The sequence below is a fragment of the Epinephelus fuscoguttatus genome, linkage group LG18 (genome assembly GCF_011397635.1).
Source record: "Epinephelus fuscoguttatus linkage group LG18, E.fuscoguttatus.final_Chr_v1".
NCBI classification, from domain to species: Eukaryota; Metazoa; Chordata; class Actinopteri; order Perciformes; family Serranidae; genus Epinephelus; species Epinephelus fuscoguttatus.
Genome location: NC_064769.1, coordinates 21,425,305 through 21,443,556, shown reverse-complemented (window position 1 = coordinate 21,443,556; position 18,252 = coordinate 21,425,305). Strand labels below are relative to the sequence as shown.

The 18,252-nt window shown below is 40.6% G+C and overlaps 1 protein-coding gene and 1 long non-coding RNA gene across 5 annotated transcripts in view; both read left to right on the top strand.

Moving 5' to 3' along the window:
* Positions 1–10,212, top strand: part of LOC125905652 (spermatid perinuclear RNA binding protein) — a 108,425-nt gene extending 98,213 nt beyond the window's left edge. For all 4 annotated transcript variants that reach the window (XM_049603775.1, XM_049603776.1, XM_049603774.1 and 1 more), the window contains one exon: positions 2,926–10,212. In XM_049603775.1, the coding sequence (XP_049459732.1) occupies positions 2,926–3,020 (95 nt within the window). In that variant the 3' untranslated portion in view covers positions 3,021–10,212. The remainder of the gene's footprint in view (positions 1–2,925) is intronic.
* A 4,005-nt stretch (positions 10,213–14,217) lies between these two features.
* LOC125906110 (uncharacterized) lies at positions 14,218–17,800 on the top strand. The gene is made up of 3 exons (XR_007451752.1): positions 14,218–14,297; positions 14,402–14,506; positions 17,655–17,800. It is a non-coding gene; the product is annotated as an uncharacterized LOC125906110 (long non-coding RNA).
* The last annotated feature ends 452 nt before the right edge of the window (positions 17,801–18,252 follow it).

Below are 18,252 nucleotides of genomic sequence, written 5' to 3'. Positions count from 1 at the left end.
GAGAGCCTCAGTACATTGTCTTAGCTGAATTCAGTTGGCATAAAATGGCTGAAAACTAATAAAGCAGCAATAAGAGACCCACGTGAATTAAAACCTCACTGTCAGTGTGTTTTATGTTGTTTCATTATATCAGTATCATGCTGTATTTATTGTTTTGCACGTTTCTGCTCAATTAAGAATCAGCACCAACTGAGCCGCTGAAACCTGGGCTCCAAACTATTCCTCTTGACTCAGTCTGTGTTTCAAATAAAGATTTTAAATATTTGATGATTTAATATCACAGGTGAAATAAATAATAAGAGGAACTTTGCTAGAAATTATAAAAAAAAAAACATACTCCAACATGTTAGTCAGAGGTCAGCACCAGCCAAGACAGAGTTACGCTGGCCCTTCACCACTTCTCGGTCATCCAGCCACAGCGAGAGATAACCCCTCCCCTGACGACGTCTCCATGGTTACAGCTATGAGGCGCAGCCATTGGATTAGAGGACCCAGTATCTTGTCCAATGGTTGGTTGAGCTCCATTGAGTTGTTGTAAAAACCTTTCAAATGATATTTGTCTGACATCACTGAAGCTTTACTTCAATCTCACACGATTGAAGATGAATTTCCAGCTGTTTGCATTCTGTGTGTATTTACTGATGTTCTTCTGTTCAAGGTTGAATTCGTTATAAGTGAGAGCTGAAGCCCAAGAGAGAGCATGTCCATGTGTATAAATGTACTTTCAAAATGGCTTCACCTGTGTCTGATCTCATCTTCAGTCTTTACATGTTACATTTAATATTTGTGATGAGGCTTTTCACTCAGCTCCTTCTGGATATCCATGACTGGAATAGTTGTAGGATATTAAAGGAATAGTTTTGGGAAATTCAGTTTGTTGCTTTTTTGTCGAGAGTTAGATTGATACTACCCACACGTCTGTATGCTACTTATGACGCTGCAGCCAGCTAGCGTAGCTTAGCTAGACCGGAAACGGAGGGAAACAGCTAGCCTGACTCTGACCACATTATATCTCATGGACAGAGCAGAGTGTTGCTGATAGGTGGATGTTTTTCCCCTGCCTTTGGTCTTTGTTTTAAGAAACTCACCATATCATTGCTCCAACTCCAAATTTAAGGCTGGTATCAGTCTTGTCAAGCCAGTTTTAATTTATTCGTCCATTTTCTTCTGCTTACCTGGGAGCAGGTCACGGTGACCGCAGGCTCTCAGCAACAACGTTTTTAAAATCCTCCTGGGTTATCTGGACGTGTTCTCAAGCCAGATGAGATATATAATTTCTCCAGTGTGTTCTGAGCCTACCTGCAGGGTCTCATTTTAGTTGGATGTGCCCAGAAAACCTCCTAAGGAAGGTGTCTACGAGGCATCCTGAGAAGATGCCTGAGCACCTCTCCCTGCCATATTGCTAAGGGTGAGCCCAGCCACCCTTTGGAGGAAACTCATTTTGGCCTTCTAAAGCTTTTTGGCTCAGTTCCCTGCCTTCTAACAACTGTCAGCTACCATATCCGTTAGTTCTGCTGACGCTGCACCAATCCTCCTGTAGATCTCAGTTTCCATTTTACCCTCACTCCTGAACAAGACCCAGGTGGATTGCGCCCACTGGGTTGGGACTGAGTTGCTGCCGCAAGTGTAGAAGATCAGGTAGTTTATTTACATGACTCAATGCCACAAATCACAAATTAGCATCAAAGGGCTTTACAGTCTGTTCAACACAGGACACCCTCTGTCCTTTGACCCTCATTTCAGATAAGGATATACACAGTTTCAGTTATGCTTTCCTGCACAGGCACAAGCTGACACACTTCGATCTTTTATACTTGGTGCAGTTTCTTCCCCAGGCAAACCGATATTCTCCCAAATTTAGGGGGCAGTGCACTGAAAACTCGCATCTACAGCATGGTTCTCCATCCCAGTGGTTTGGGAGATGGCGAAGATGGTGGCACGCGCATGTGTGGCGGCTTTTAGCTCTCCTGTTTGGTGCTTTTTGTTATGTATCTTCTTGTGTTTGTTGTTTCATCCTGGCGAGCTCTGCCAGGCTAAGCTTATGTATAGTCGACGGGATTTAATTAACATCAACCTACAAAGTAGCTCCTCTGTTATGAGCTTCTTTTAACAGATGCACAACATACCAGCAGATATCTCCCGATCACCAGGGTCTCCGTGGATTGTTGTCAACTCCAACAAGCGGCAAAGACGGTGTAGGAAGAGAAAACAAAAGCGTTGATGCCGAGCTGGTGTGCTAACTAGGCTAAAGAAGCAGCCACATAAACCCCCGCTTCCGTGCCTCTTTCTGGCCAACGTCAGATCCATTGCACACAAAATGAATGAAGTGGAGCTAAGGATTACTACTGACAAGTTTTTACAATTGCTATTCACATCCGCATTGTTAAAAAATGTGAGACGTGCACAGACAGGCTAAAAACCTGCCACAAAGGGATGTGTTCGATGGTGTGACGTCACTTTGGCTGTGCATCTATGCGTGACCCTCCCAGATGTATCAAGTATAAATCAAGCATCAAACAGGGAATAAAATGGCACAAAGAAAGAGCAACAGTGAAGTGGATCCTGCTCCAGGACATACAGTCAATGTCAAATACAGAATAGACCCAAAAAGCAAAAATGAGGATGATAATGATAATGATAAAGAAAGCAAATAAGTGTATTTCCCAAAATGCTGAACTATTCCTTTAATTTAGTACTTGACATACAGTATAGACAAGTTTATGTAATGTTATTAATGCCACCCAGGGAGTAATCTTTTTTACTGGAACATCTCCAGGTATAGCTCCTCTTTCAGCCCATATTGTCAAAGAAGTGAAGAAAGTTTGATATATAGTAGCCTCACATTGTGTTTAATAGATCTGTCTTTGTATATGCATAGCAATATCACCCCTGCTCTGTTTGTCTCTGTTCTTCATCTAACTGCAGGTGGTCTTTTCATTGACAATCCCTTCTACCAGCCGAGGACCATCGCTCCTTTTATCATTCATCTGGGTCCCCAGGATCTCTTCTCTGACTTCTAGAGGCAGCAGGTTATCGGATACTCTCTTCACACTTAACTGTCTGTATACGCAGGACACCTGTTTTTCTGTCCGTCAAAGCGGACTGCCTTTCTATCCAGGTGATGGACTCACAGATCCAAAACTGTTTTCTTTTGATCAGTCCGCCGGGGGGAAAAAAACTTTCTGCCCGACAGCAGCGGCAGCAACTATCTGACATACTGACAGAGAGGCTCAGAGCTCCTCTCTGTGTATCCTCCTCTCTCTCCCCCCAGATTATCACTTCAGAGGAGAGTAACTTTACACGAAGCAATACTCGGATTTTACGAGATACGTTCAGCTGCGACTGTGCGAGGCTGGGCTGAACTTCTTTCTTATAGCAATACACCAGAACTCCTCTCTGCGAGCTTACTTACTTGAGAAGATGTGAATGTCCGACGGAGTTTTACCCAACACAGCATTGCAATAGCTCATTCTGATTGTATATTCATTGTATGTGTGTGTACGTGTGGCTATAACATGACTATATACACATATATGTATGGTGTATGTTTCTATAACAATGTGTTGACAATAATATTACTATATGATGATGTATTTATGTAAATATTCTATAAAATATAACTATTGTTGGTATAAATTATTTTAGAATTATAAAGTGAAATGTAACTGTAATATCACGGTATAGCTTTCTTCCAATTTTATATACACTGAGCAATTGAAGCTAGTTCTAGGAGATGCAATATTATCTTTGGTATTCCTATTAACCTGTGCTGTTAGAATAATAATGCTTCCTTCTTTCCTTCCTTCAAACTTTTCCTCTATCTTTGATGTCTTTCTGAGCCTTTCTGAGCACGCTCTCTGCTGCCCGAGGTTTGTTTACGTGGCCCGGACCAGAGGTGCTCGCTACTACTGAACACACTCATCACCTAATCACACCTGCACACACAGACACACACACACAAACACACACACTTTTCCTGTCAGAAAGCACATTTTCTATAGTCTCACTGCTGGCAGGGAATACTGTTGTTACAAATACAGTACTGTATGTGTATAGTATGTGTATACTCTGATGTACGCGCTGCTCCATTTGCCATTCACTCATGTTAGCGGACTCACCCATCAACACTCGGAACAATCTTCAGCTCTGTCCCGCTCGCCTTAGGGACCAAAAGCACAGCTCACTCACACGCATTACTTTACACTCACACATTCGCACACCCTTCCCTCCACCCTCCTATGGCAATCCTCTACTGTACAGACGTGAGGCTGCAGGTGACAGATATTAGTTGATTGTCAAGAGCCTTCCTAGACAAAGGGAAAGACAGCACAAACTAACTAATGAAAGGTATAGCCCAGGAAAAATCTCCACAAGTGGGACACTAAAATTGGATGTCATGTCCCTTTCTTGGGAAGCTTGGCACATTTCAGTGGCTGGTGATGTCACCTAAAGGTTTTTTGAGGAATGGGGTTTAACCTTTGGTTGCCTTTGCCGATCACTGAAGCCAGGAAATTGGAGCAAAAGAAACCTGGCTGGAGCTGAAGTGGACTGAGGAAGTTTCAGTTAGGGTTGCACCGATCCAGAGTGCCTGAGTATTGGCAGCATCAGTCTTGAATTTAAAACAATTCTAGTAAGTTCCACACACTGAGGATTGCAGATTTGACATTTAGAAAAAAGACTTGCATTGGATTGGTACTTGGTGTTGGCAGATACCAATAGATTGTGTTAAATAATGGACGCAGCTACCATTTTGTCACTCAGTGGATTGCGGGCTGCCACTTTGAAGTAGTTTGGCCGTTGCCATCTTGCTTATATGGAGCCAGAAGTTACTATATTGGAACGTCTTAAGTGCTGTATCGAAGGCAACTGGACTTGCTTGAGTTTCTTGAAGATGTTTCACCTCTCATCCAAGTGGCTTCTTCAGTTCTGGAGTTCTTCAAAATTCCAGAACTGAGCACTTAAGATTATCATGACTTGGATGACTGAAAATCTTGATGAATATATATTTGGACAAGAGAGTGGAGCTTAAGAGCAGCATGAGGGGGATCTGACTCATAGACCTTAGTGACACCTGTCACTTAAGTGGCCATGCCCTTACCTATGTGTAACATCAAGCCTTGCGAAAATTAGCTATAGAAACCAAAACCATTTATTGTATCAGGCTGAAAACATGTTTATTTCCACTGTGGAGTTCAACATTTTAACACTGGAGTCTATGGGGATTGACTCGCTTCTGGAGCCAGCCTCAAGTGGCCATTCAAGGAACTGCAGTTTTTGGCAGTAAAGCGTCAGCTTCATTTTTCAGACCCTGAGTTGAGGTTTTGGCATTGGGAGAGAAAAAGTTGGATTGGTCTTGGCATCTCCTTTCAGCCACCTGTCTATCATGCAAACACAACACAAAACTTCTCTGTAAGGCTAAATATGCTGTCAATAGAACAGTGATTCTGGACATTTCCACTGCAACACATATTTGAGGAAGCAAAATTATCTTTGGAGATTGAAAAGTATATTTACTTTGTATTTTGAGATGAAGATCAGATCTTTTTAAAGATTTTAAGCCTCCTTATGCAGTTTGCATGTGAAGGCACTTCTGCACTGGCCTCAGCTGTCAGCCAGTGAGGAAACTGGAGTCTGGTCATCATTTTTAGACTCAAAATAGATGTATATTGCTTCGTAGTAGTTGACTGTATAGTACTTGTGTTGTGGGTTTAATGCTGCTATAGCCCTCATTGAATTAATGCAGGTACTAATTAGACTGAGAGATGAGATATCCCATTAAACTGGAAAGTGCTTTGTGCATAACAATGTGTTGGGTCTAATTTTGGGGTATTGTTGGAGCCAAACAGGTGTCACAACACACTGAGATAGCAGTCAAAGCATACACACAGTACTCACTCAGCGCTGTGTGGGATTTTTGCAAATTTCTGTGGTGCTTACATGCCGCTGAAAGCTCTTCATCAGTTTTTATTTTTTATTTTTAGCCCTTAATAGAGATGAGGTGTCAGTCAGCAGAGGCAAAAATTGAACAGAATGTGCATCAAAAGGCTTTGATTCTCTTCACGCTAGCCTTGATCTGGGCGCCAGTTTGATCTTGCGTGTTTGTGTCTGCTTTGATTCAACAAAAAGCACGTCTGAGAATGAGAAAATAGACTCGCTAAGGTCTATTTTTTAAGACAATAAGTCAGATTTGCGTTAGATTTTGTGACACTGCTGTGCTGACAGCGAAGATAATTTGACAAGGTTACTGAAGATGGGATAAAATGTGCCATCAAGCTGTGATTGGCAGATTGGAGGTTAACTGGAGGATATCCTGCGCTTCCTCCTCTTGTGCTTTGTGTGTTGGAGCGGTGGGGTCAAGCACACAAGCTCTCTGTGATTTATGTTTGAACAGTTGGTTCCTCAAAACAACTGGACTCATCCACACAGGGTGCTGTATGCGAGTCCACTGTAGTAGCCACTGAACTCCTCACAACAAATTTCCTTTGCTATTCCAAGCATTTCCCATCAAATCAAAGACCACCTTTGGTCGTCTCATCTCACTGCAGAGAGGGACTGCTTTGCCATGACTTTTCATTCTCGTGTGGAATTCACATGGAGGTGAAAAACTTGGAGCTTTGCTGTGTGGAAATTTCCCCTCTGCCCTCTCTCCCTCTGTCTTTCTCTCTTTGCCCCCGTCCTCTCCGTCCAGATGGCCCACATTAATAAGGCAGACAGTCATACCTCAGTGAGCAACCTTTTCATTTCCCCTCAGACTGAACAGACACACAGGAGGAGTCACCCTGACTACTGACCCTGTCCTCTTGGTCTGCTGGCTGGACGACAGCGTTCAGAGGAAGGGTGGTGGAGTGAGAGCTCAGGGATACGCGCTCGGTCTGGCACAGGCAGTCTCGTGGGACCGTAGAGGTTGGGGAGTTGTTGACTTCTAGTTAGGATGAGGTCTCTCGTGTGTGTTTCTTGTTAGGCTTTACAGTGAGATGTGAGGGGAAATAACAGTTTACTGCTATCTGAAAGCCCATCCTGGTTTGATTAAAAAATAATATTCAAAGTATCCATGTTGTTTGTTGTCTCATAGGGATTAATGCAGGGAAAAAAAGAAAAATATATCTTATATTGTTGTTTGAAGATCAAGTGTGTAGGATTTAGGAAGATATATTGGCAGAAATGGATTATTGTTGTTTTCTTAAGTATATAATCACCTCAACATAAGAATAATAATATTTTTGTTACCTTTTGTTACCGCTGGGAGCAGGTCCTTGTTTATGGAGTTGGCCATATTGCACATGTCATGTCATGTTTCTACAGTAGCCCAGAATGGACAAACCAAACACTTGCTCCAAACAGGGCCATTCATGTTTTCATATCAACCACTGTACTGTGCTGTCCTACCACGGCAAGCCAAACAGCATTGGAAAAACACAGATTTTTAATGTGAAACTGTTTTCTCAGTGTTTTTACTGTTCTAAATCACATGCTCTGTTTGTGCTTGAGAGGAAAAGACCTCTGTGGATAATTCGGCTCCTGGTAAAGATCTCTCGAACATCTGCTTTTTAAGTTAGCAGAGAGAAGCGGTGAGCACACGTTAGCAGGTGCTAGGCTACCGGCTCTCCTGGGACAAGCCTAACAGGATTGGAGAAACACTGATTTGACCGTGAAACTGCTTTGATCAGTGTTTTAATCATCTGGTTTGTTTGTTTTGGAGAGGAATAGACCTCTGCGGATAATTCGGCTCCCGGTAAAAACCTCCTGAACAATGAACACTGAAGGAATCCTAACAGCACATACTTGGCACATGGGAGAAGTTAGCGTGAAAAACAAGGAGGAAAATGAAACTAGTGCTGCTCCTTTCACACCCACATAAAAAAAAGCTTTATTAAGAACATGCAGAAGTAGTCAGATAGTTTCCAGCTGTGTTTCCTACTGCAGTGTCAGGAAGATGATGATTCCAGCAGTACTCCACTATGACATATCTCAAAATAGAAAACATTACTGTCAGGCATTTTTCCCAGAAGAAACACGCTCTAGGTAGCTCTGATTGAAGGCCTAGACAGTTATGTCCAAGTGGATAACTTTTCTAGAGAGTAATGGTTGTTTGTCCTGGACTTCGGTCCTGCTGAGTTTTCTGATGGATGCTCTTCCTGCTCCAGTGTTCCCCAGAAATGTCTCACTATGAAAGAGGGAAAACGTGGCAGCCATTGTAAACACACAAACACACACCACCTCCCTGCATCTACACTTTCACAATCACCGCCTCTCTGTGGGCGTTCCACAACGACACCTGTAAATCTAAGAAGCACAAAGCACACACGAGCAATACACCCACACATCGTTCTCAGGGCCACCTGACACACACACACACGTGTATGCAAATAGACTCACACATGTAATTGTATATGTAAATATTTTAGCATTCACCAACAATAACAGCCAAGCACATTGAGACAGCGTGACATTCTTTGCTCCGTGGTTTGTATATTACACATAAGATTGTACTGTGTGTAGTGAGAGTCACACAAGTGGTTATAGGCCTTGTTTGTACTTTTAGGATTTGAGCCATGCATAGCTGAAAAAACACATCTCCCCCATTTGTTATCTTGGTGCTTTGTAACGGGCTGTCTGTAGCACTGTATATAATGGATTTTACTTTTGCTTCTTGGAGAAATAGCAGTTATCTATGAACGACCCAAGCTTTGCTGACAGGAGAAAAGAGCTAGGAAGGAAAAGTTTTTTGGCACCAAACACAGGAGCTTTGCGCGTTCAGATGCTGCAATATGTTCAGTGGTTAAAGGGTTCTGAGTGCTTTCGTTGCCAGGGAACAAAAGCTTTTTGGACTTTCTATTTGGAGACTGTCAAACCCAGTTTCCCTAAGGCACCTCTTCATCCCTCTGCCAGGTCAAAGGCCAGAGAGGGAAAGCGAATGATGCAGAGATGCTGCTGGGAAACGGGTTCTGGTTTGTTCCGCTGAATGGGATTTATCCAGACACCAAAGACTCTGAAGCCTTTGTTGCACAAATCTGATCATCCTTGCAGTCTCAGAAGTGAGAAATCATGTGGTATGTGATCTGATATTCACCGTCTAGACAGTTGAAATATCAGGTGAAGAAGACAAATCTGATCTCTTGTGTGTAAGTGAAGGAAAAGTGTGTCTTGCTCATTCTTGCAGAGAGTTGGGTTTTAAGTCTGGGAATCGGGCTAAATTTGTCTGGAAGCAGAGGGAGAGGAGCTGCAGAAAGAGCCCGGAAAGACCATCGGCGAGCTGCTCTGAACTCTGCAGAGTGGCAGAAATAGATCCGAGATCATGTTTCGACTGCCGAGGCAAAGCGAACCAGACTAACTGCTGAACACATCATTTTCTGTCTGCGTATGTGTGTGTTTGTGTGTGTGCACATGTGTCGTGTGTATGGAGGGGGAATGTGTGTGTTTGTGTGTTCGTCTGGCAAGCACATAAACAGGAGGGTAATGGGAAGCTATTTCACACCCATATGCACGCACACATAAACACACACTCAACATTGCAGCCACATTGAGCATGTTGTCACTGGTCATGATCCACTGATTGTTTAAGTCCAATATCCTCCTGATAAACGATCGAAGCATTTTGGTTGGGAATGTACACTGTTGTTATAGTGATTGTAGAGTAGAATGTATTTACTCATAGAAAGAGTAAACTTGCTTTTTTGTAGAGAAGCATATATACAGAATATATATGGATACATACATATATATACATCTATATATCTTTTGAACTACTTGTGTGTGAGAGTTGTTTTGGGCGCATCCACCCTTAGGATTCATAATTTTTCCCCCCCTTTGAAATTTAATTTATATGTTTTGACAAAAGTAGCGTCTTAAGAGTGATGAGTGTTTACTTTTTCCTGTAAATATGATTTTTTTATTTTATTTTTGACAAAAAGGGGATTAAAAGAAACTGTTTTACGATGCTGCCTACGAAACTATGAAGTGATATCTGTCCACAGAATTTGTTTTGATTCATGAAATTATCAAAGTGAAATTTTTGTGAAATGTGACAATAACAGGGTGAGAGTTTCACAGGTTACGCTCAACAGAGGCCAATGAAAATGAATGAGGGGGGTCATTTGAACTCACTGTATTGATCGTTTTGATTAGTAGCAAAATTCACAGCAGTGATGATCTGTGGTTGTCACTGTTTTTGACATAATCTATGCTTGACGGACTGAAAATAAATCGGAGAAAGTGCTGAATCTCTATATGTCAGTATCTTTATTGGTTGTCTCTGAATACAAAACAAAAAACACAATATTTAAAAAAATATATATTGTTCATTTCATGCATTTAAGACACAGGGATATTTTATGTATTTAGTTTAGTTTAGTTTAGTTTAGTTTATTTACTTTATTAATCCCCCTGAGGGGAAATTCAATGTTTTCACTCTTGCTGTCAATTACACACAGGTCCGAAAGACACACACATGCACAAACAGGACCTATACATGCACAAAGTGGAGAGATGTCAGAGTGAGGGGGCTGCCCTTGGTCAGGCGCCCTGAACAGTTGGGGGGTTTGGATTATGCAAAAAAAAAAAAAAAAAATTGGTTACAGATTAAGAAAACCCTGTCTGCATTTGTTGCTTCATACACCACTGGAAATGTCCCAGTGTCTTGTTAAAATATTTGGTTTTGTTACAACAAACATCTGGAACTGTCCCAAACTTTAATTAAAAAAATACTTGCTTTTGTTAAAAATACCCAGTTTTACTCCCAATAACACGGATTGAAATGTCCTGTCCTCTTAGTAAAAAAAATACCCATTTTTACCATCACAAACACAGCTACAAATGTCCCAAACTCTGAAAAAAGTACCTGGTTTTCTCGCTGCAAACAAGGCTAAAAATGTTCTCATTTCTTGTAAAAAATACCCACCTTTGCTGCCACAAACACGGCAAGAAATGTGCCAGTTTATCGTAAAAAAATAGCTGCTTTTGTTGCTACAAGCACGACCAAAAATGTACAGAAGTGTTGTTAAAAAATACCTGACGTTATGAACATGGCAAGGAAAGTCTCAACCTCTAAATATCTAAATATCTAATATATGCCTTTGTTGCTACAGACATGACTGGGAAAGTCTCGATCTACCAAATACCCACTTTTGCTATCACAAATATGGCTAAAAATGTCCCAACCTCTTGTAAAAAAAAATACCTGCTTTGGTCACCACAAACACGGCTAGAAATGTGCCAGCTTATCTTAAAAAATACCCGCCTCTGTCACTACAAGAATGGCTGGAATTGTACAGATGGTATTTATAAAAAATATCCGCTTTTGCCACCACAAACACGTCTGACCATGCCCCAACCTCTCGTAAAAAATGCCTGCTTTTATCGCTGCAAACACGGCTAAAAATGTCTTGACCTCTTGTTAAAAGATAGCAACTTTTTATCGCCACACAGATAGAAAAGTGCCAACGTATGGTAAAAAATACCCACTTTTGTCATTACAAAAGCAGCTGGATATGTACACAAGTGTTGTTAAAAAAGAACCACTTTAGTCACCACACTCACAGCTGGAATGTCCCAACCTTTCGTGGAAAAAAAAACCTGCTTTTGCCACCACAAACACGGCTAGAAATGTGCCAACCTATAAGAAATACACACTTCTGTCGCCACAGAAGTGGCTGGAAATATCCTGACATATCAATAAAATTATCTGCTTTTGTTTCTTTAAAAAGAGCTGGAAATGTCCCTGTCTCAGTAAAAAATACCCAGTTTTGTTGCCACAAACACAGCCACTTTTGTTTTTCGTTGGTTTTGAATGGTGATTAATTGCTGTCTGCTGCTTGGCAGCTGTCTCGTCTAGGTTTCATGTCATCCACTTTCACCTCCTCCTCCTGATGAGATACTCAGCTCATATGTAATCTGAACTACGCCACTTTAGAAATGTTGATATGAAGCATACAGTACACACGTGACATATCCTTGGTTTGCAGAAATATATAAAGCCAACATTTTATTTAGGCTGCTGGGCTGGACAGTATATTAAAAAGAAAGAAAGGAATCAGAACTAATGGGTAATATGACACTTTGTAAAGTAAAAACTGACTGCAGATTTGGGCTCACAACAAATGATTAGGCTAATTTTGTGCAACACATAACGTCTCCACACAATATTTTGATTTGGATTTGTACGACACATGAGCGAGTTTTATTACAATTCCACCTTAAATTGCCCTCATTGTTAGGGCTACATTCTGACACCTAATAGTGATAATACAGGTCGTTATGTCAAACTATAATCACAGAGTCAAGGTTATGAGAGATAATTGGCAAGTTTAGCCGAGAAGAGTTTCAGCACATATGAGCTGTCAATCATAGTTAGAGCAGCACTGTGCCCGGGTATCCAGTGACATCTCCAGCAGTCGACACCACCAGCACACAGCCATGGCTGCCAATCATCCTGCGAAGCAATGAGAGTGTTTTGTGTAGGCAATGTGTGTGTTTTCATAAAAAAAGAACAACTGCAAAAAAAAAGTGCTTTTGTGGAAGAGAAAGCAAACGAGACAGAGAGGATAAGGATTAAACTCTTCTGCCGGTGACAGTTATCCTGACAAATTAAGCCCTGCTCAGCAGATATCAGTGGATTGTGTCAAATGTGGCAGTTCACTTTTTTTTTTAAATACATCAATTAAGCTTGCTTTTTATAGTGTATTTTTTCCCTTGAAAGTAACAAAAATGAGGTCAATGTGGATACAACTGTCAAAATCTGAATGTAATGCTATGTTTGCATGCCAACTCATAGCAACATGACAAAACCTAGATACAACAAAACAACCATCCACAATAAAACACTTTTTTAATAAGAATAAAGAGCTTGCAGTGTTTTGCATATGATGAGAAATTGTTACACATAAATGTCAGATCACGGTTTGATGATAAAACTTGGCCGTGTGCCTCTGCTCGCTGTCACATCACATCCACTGATCTCAGAGTTATGTACACACTAATCTGGGAAACCACTGAGACATAGTATACAGAGGCATCTGTATGCAGGGTCCAGATTCATTCTCTGTAGGGCAATAAATGACCTTGGACTGCTGACAACTCCTCAGGATGACCCGTGTTGTATTTCACCTGGTAACAGGAAGCTGCTCACAAATCAGATTGATTTGACAGGAGTCATTCCTCTTCTCCTGACACACGACATCAGTGCCTGTTTATATTTAACAACATTGCTGGCCTATAAACAAAGTAAACCAATATCAGATGAGATCTACAGCTGCTGGAGCACACATGCTTTCATAGTAGCGTCACACACGACTAACATAACCTACGTAAGCACCTGCGAGCCATACTGTAATTAGCAAGGTTAGCTTAGCTCGCTTACTTCTCAACCAGCGAACGAAAGGTGAGTAATACTAGGGCGACCATATTTTGATTTCCAAAAAAGAGGACACTCGGCCGGCCACGACATAGCCTATTTAAATGATACTCGCAGCTTACTCAAAGATGCCTTATAATTATAATATATTTAAAATTTATATGTATGGATAGAAAATTCAGTTATATTACAAAATAATATCTCTCAAAGACAGAAATTCAGATAGGCCCCAATAAGGGACACATAGAGTGTGGCGATCCGAGCCCGACGGTACCTGACAGGTCGGGCGGGTTTGGTCAAAAATGTAGGCTAGCTATAAATTGTATTCGGGCTCGGGTCGGATTCGGTCAGCTTTCAGTGAAAATGTAGTGTAAAAATAAATAAAATCCTATTGTCTGTCCTGTTTATTGCTTGGGTACTGTTATTTACGTGACAACACCTGAACATAACACACACAGACACACGTTAGCTGTTTGTTTCTACCTCTCTCCTCTCTCGAAGTCTCGGACCTCCAGCCGCCCGCCTCCGTCTTGATTAAATGCTGAAAATAAATTAAAAGAGGGAGACAGGTTTTTCCTATTTTATCTTATTTTGTTATATTTCTCCCTCTCGTCTCGCTGGAAGCGTCAGACCTCCCGCTCCCGCCTCAAACACGGAGGTCTCCCTCTCCGCTGAGCACACCCGGCTTGTTAAATAGCCTGTAACCATAACAACTGTGTGACACAAACTCAGTGCTTTGGTCATTAAATAATGTTGGGCTCGGTTCGGGTTCGGACAGAAATATGCGGCCTCTGCCGCACTCTAACACACACACACACACACACACACACACACACACACGGAAAACCGGACATTATCATCAGTTTATAAAAACACCAGGACGCCCCAGACGGGACGTGAAAAGTGGACATGTCCGGGCAAAAGAGGACGTTTGGTCAGCCTAAATACTGTAAGCGTGTTTTGGCGAATATGTGCGTGTTTGGAGCACACATATCATACGGACAGCAGAGGAGTATATCACGCTAAAGTTGTAATTGTGTGACATTTTGGTAGTTTGTCCGACGTGAAACTGCGACGCCATTAGCCGCTGTGGATCCACTGCGGAGGAAGCTACTGCGGAGGACGCTACTGCTAACTAATGTGTCAAGGCCAAATGAGGTGAGTATTTGATATTTAAAACATAGGTTTTCGGTGGGGCACTTGTTTAACTTGTGTATGATAAGACTATAGTACCACCACAACAAAAATAATAAATAAATAAATAAATAAATAAAAGTAAAAACAGTTACAGTGAAGTTAGCGTGTAATTAAAGGAACGTGTGCAAATCTATCGAAAACTTGAAGAGCCAAGTCCCGGAAAGAGTAGTGACGTGTGCACAACAGTTGTTCCCTCAAGAAAATAACGTGTGCAAACTTATCTGTACACAAAAGCTTTTTACTAATTTTAGCATATTGTTAGATTTATATAGTCTTATTTGATTATTTTTTTATTGATATTGTATTGTTATTGGTTATTGTATGATATTGTTTTCTATTTTTGTATTATTCTATATGTTTATGTGCAGTGCAGTCTGTTGGGAAATTAGTTGCCAACTTTGCCTATCTGCTTCAGTGATGGTATTTATCATTATTGTAGTTTTAGTTTTGTTTGTATTTTTTTTTTTTAAAATGCCTAATTTTATTTGCTTGAATCCTGCATTGTTACAAGATATATACAAGATAATAACTTGTATACACAAGATAAATTGTATAATATCAAATGTGCACAGAAAAAAAAAAAAAAATCACCATTCTAGACTGTAGGGGATCTGTTGTACAAAGATTTTAACCGTTCTTTTTATTTCTATTCATGTTCACCCTAAATCACAAAATTGCATTGGGGGTTTAGTAGTCTCGCTCACCAGACCTTTCTCAAGAAAAGAAAGGTCTGGCTGGGCCGACTCTCACTTTAAGATTGGAGGGAAAAAAAACCCCGGCTGCTTGTATTTCTTTCAACCAATCACAGTCGTTCTGGGCAGTGCCACAGCAACGGTGCGCTTGCAAAAATATTGCCGGGGGAAACAGGTTTTGGTGTAACACGCCCACAAAAATATCACCTACAGGACGCGAACCATGGCAGAAAAATGGCTACATCCCCGCAAGATCAAACACCGCAAAAGTTAGTAAAGGACGTGTTGAAAACTGCAGCCGGAGGTGGTAGGGCAGGACTTCAGCGGGCGGCTCGTTCCGCCCAATGAGAGGCTGATCTATGCAGCGAACTTCCGCCCACTCAGACTAGGGCTTTATAACCTGTAAATCATATAATTTGGATTTCAAACCTGTTGCATACAGCACAGTTCATTGTTTTTTGTTAGGGTATTCTAGAGGTTTGTTAAAGAAATGGCTATTTGTCAGATTTTATTGAGGGAGGTATTTTTTCCCCACAAAAAAATATCTTGTCATGTCACTCTAGGAAAAGCACAGGTGTAAATAATAAAATGAATGGTGGCTAAATTCCATTTAGCTTCTTCAGGTTTAGGCCCCTGGTATTGTGCATGCTGTCTCACTGTCACACTGGCATTGGGACATTTGAACATAGAGGGACCATCATTAATGTTATTAGTAACACCTCTACTTTTCTTTTTATGACAAGTGAAAATGTCCGCTGTGAGAAAGGCCAGTGTATTTGCTCAAAGAAAAGAGGACCTAACATGGATCCTGGGGAACCCCAGTTCCCTCAAATAACATTTCACACAGGGAAGTAGGTGTAAAAAATAGACAGTGGGACTTAAAGGAATTCTTCTCTCACAAAATGACCAGTTATAGTATATCAGTTAGTAATGTCGTGTTACCTCAAATTCATGACAAAAAAGGCTGTTTTATTAGTACTTTACAAATGTGCATTTTTAGCTGAAAAAAGAACACCTTACTCTTTTGAACTAAACTGAAAATAAAACTTATCCATGCTCTCTTCAATGCCAGCCTCCAATACTAAGGTTTGTTTAGAGAATATGTATGTGTTTGGGAAGTACTGACCAAACAGCTGGATAATTGAGACTTGGTTTATACTGCAGGAGAGTTTGTTAACAGATGTTTTGATACATCTTGTTATTGTTAAAAGTGGCCCCCAAAAAATCAATACATCAATATGTTTGCCAATTACTGTGGAGCATGCAAGAAAAACAAGGTGTTCTTAATGAGTTTAAGGTAACACTGCAGGACAACTGATACACTAATATTCTTTTTGTGGGTGAAGTATTCCTTTTAAGATTAACACCACAAAACACATTTAGATGGCTGAGACATGTACTCCTCCACCTACAACACTCTATATCTAATCATATTATGTTCTTTCTTAGAATGATTAATTAAAGGTACCTCGTGGATTTTTTTACTACTATTAGTGCTGTGGAGCAGTGTTTTTACGGCTTGTTTCCCCGTTTTGTTGTTTTGGAAAAAACACTGAATGTAAACATTGCTTTTGTTTGTTTACAAAACAACACCACACACCGTTTATGAACTCCAGTTGGAATAAATGAAGCTTCAGGGATTTCATATACTCAAATGAGTGCAGACCATGTCTTGTTTTTCCACTCTCTGCACAGTTTGACATAGCAAGAGGCCATCCAGACCTTCGTCTGTTTACCACAACAAATCCACACTAATTATTCTTTTTCCAGGCGAGCCAGACTGTTTGAAGTCTGGGTATTTGATTTTTAACCGTACAAACACTGACTTCTTGTAACACTTGTTTGCACTCTGTTTAGTTATCAACCTGTCTGCTCCCATCTGGATCAGATCACTACACCCTCTCTGCATCCTTGCTTTTGACATGTTTCTGACCTCAAACCTGTAAACACTGTTAGCTGGAGAACAGCAGCACTGATTTAAAAAAAGTTTAGAGGAAGTAAATCGATATTAAACCAAGGCAGCAGTCAGGTGGAATAATGTGAACAGAGAAATGTTGTATTTTGTGGATCAAAATAGCCTATTATCAGTGCTAATATCAGTGTTCTGTCCATAATTAAAAAAAAAGGTAAAAAGCAAGATATAATTAAGTAGTCTGGGTTAAGCATAATAAAAAAAAAAAACAAGACCTACAAATGTTTTAGAGAGGAGGTTTGGATATTCTTCTCAGTACTCCACATCTAACTTGAGAACCACAGCTATGCTAATCAGATGTCAAGGATCAAGAGAATAATACGAGTTTTTCCCTAAGAACACCCTCAGGCTTAATTGTCTATTAAGAGGAAAATGATAGCAAAGTAATTGGACACAGCAGAGAAGTGTGAATATTTTACTCAGACAAAATATATTTTCCAAACAGGTGGAAGCTCTGCTTTGTTCACACTCCTCTCCTGAACAAATGAGATAACAGCGACGAAACCAACACGATTCAGCACTCAGGATTTCACCTTCAAGGGCCGCTGCAAGCATCCAAATATTCACATGCAGTCTGCCAGAAGTGAGTAAGGAATGGAAAGGAAGGTAAGTGTGTATGTGTGAGAAAAAGAGAAGCCAGATTGTATTCTGCGTATGCACATGAAAAAATGGTGGAACAAATATTTAAATTCTTTACTATAAAAGTGTCAATACCACAATGTTAACAAGTGCAAGTCAGCAGTAAATATATTTCAGTATGTCGTCAGGATCTGCTTCACATTGACATGTAGTCGTGGGTACCATCAAATACAGCTGAAACGGTGTGTCGGTTAATCAGTTAGTTGTTTGACATGAATTGAATAGGCAACAATCTCAGTAATGGGTTAAATGTTGATGGTGAAGTGATTATTTTAAGCGTAAATGGCAAAATTGTCTAGTTTTAGCTCCTTAAAGGTGAATGTTTTAAGATTTGTTTAGCCCTTCTTTCATACTAAACTCTAATTGGGCTTTGGGCTGGCACAAAACCACATTTTAAGATGTCA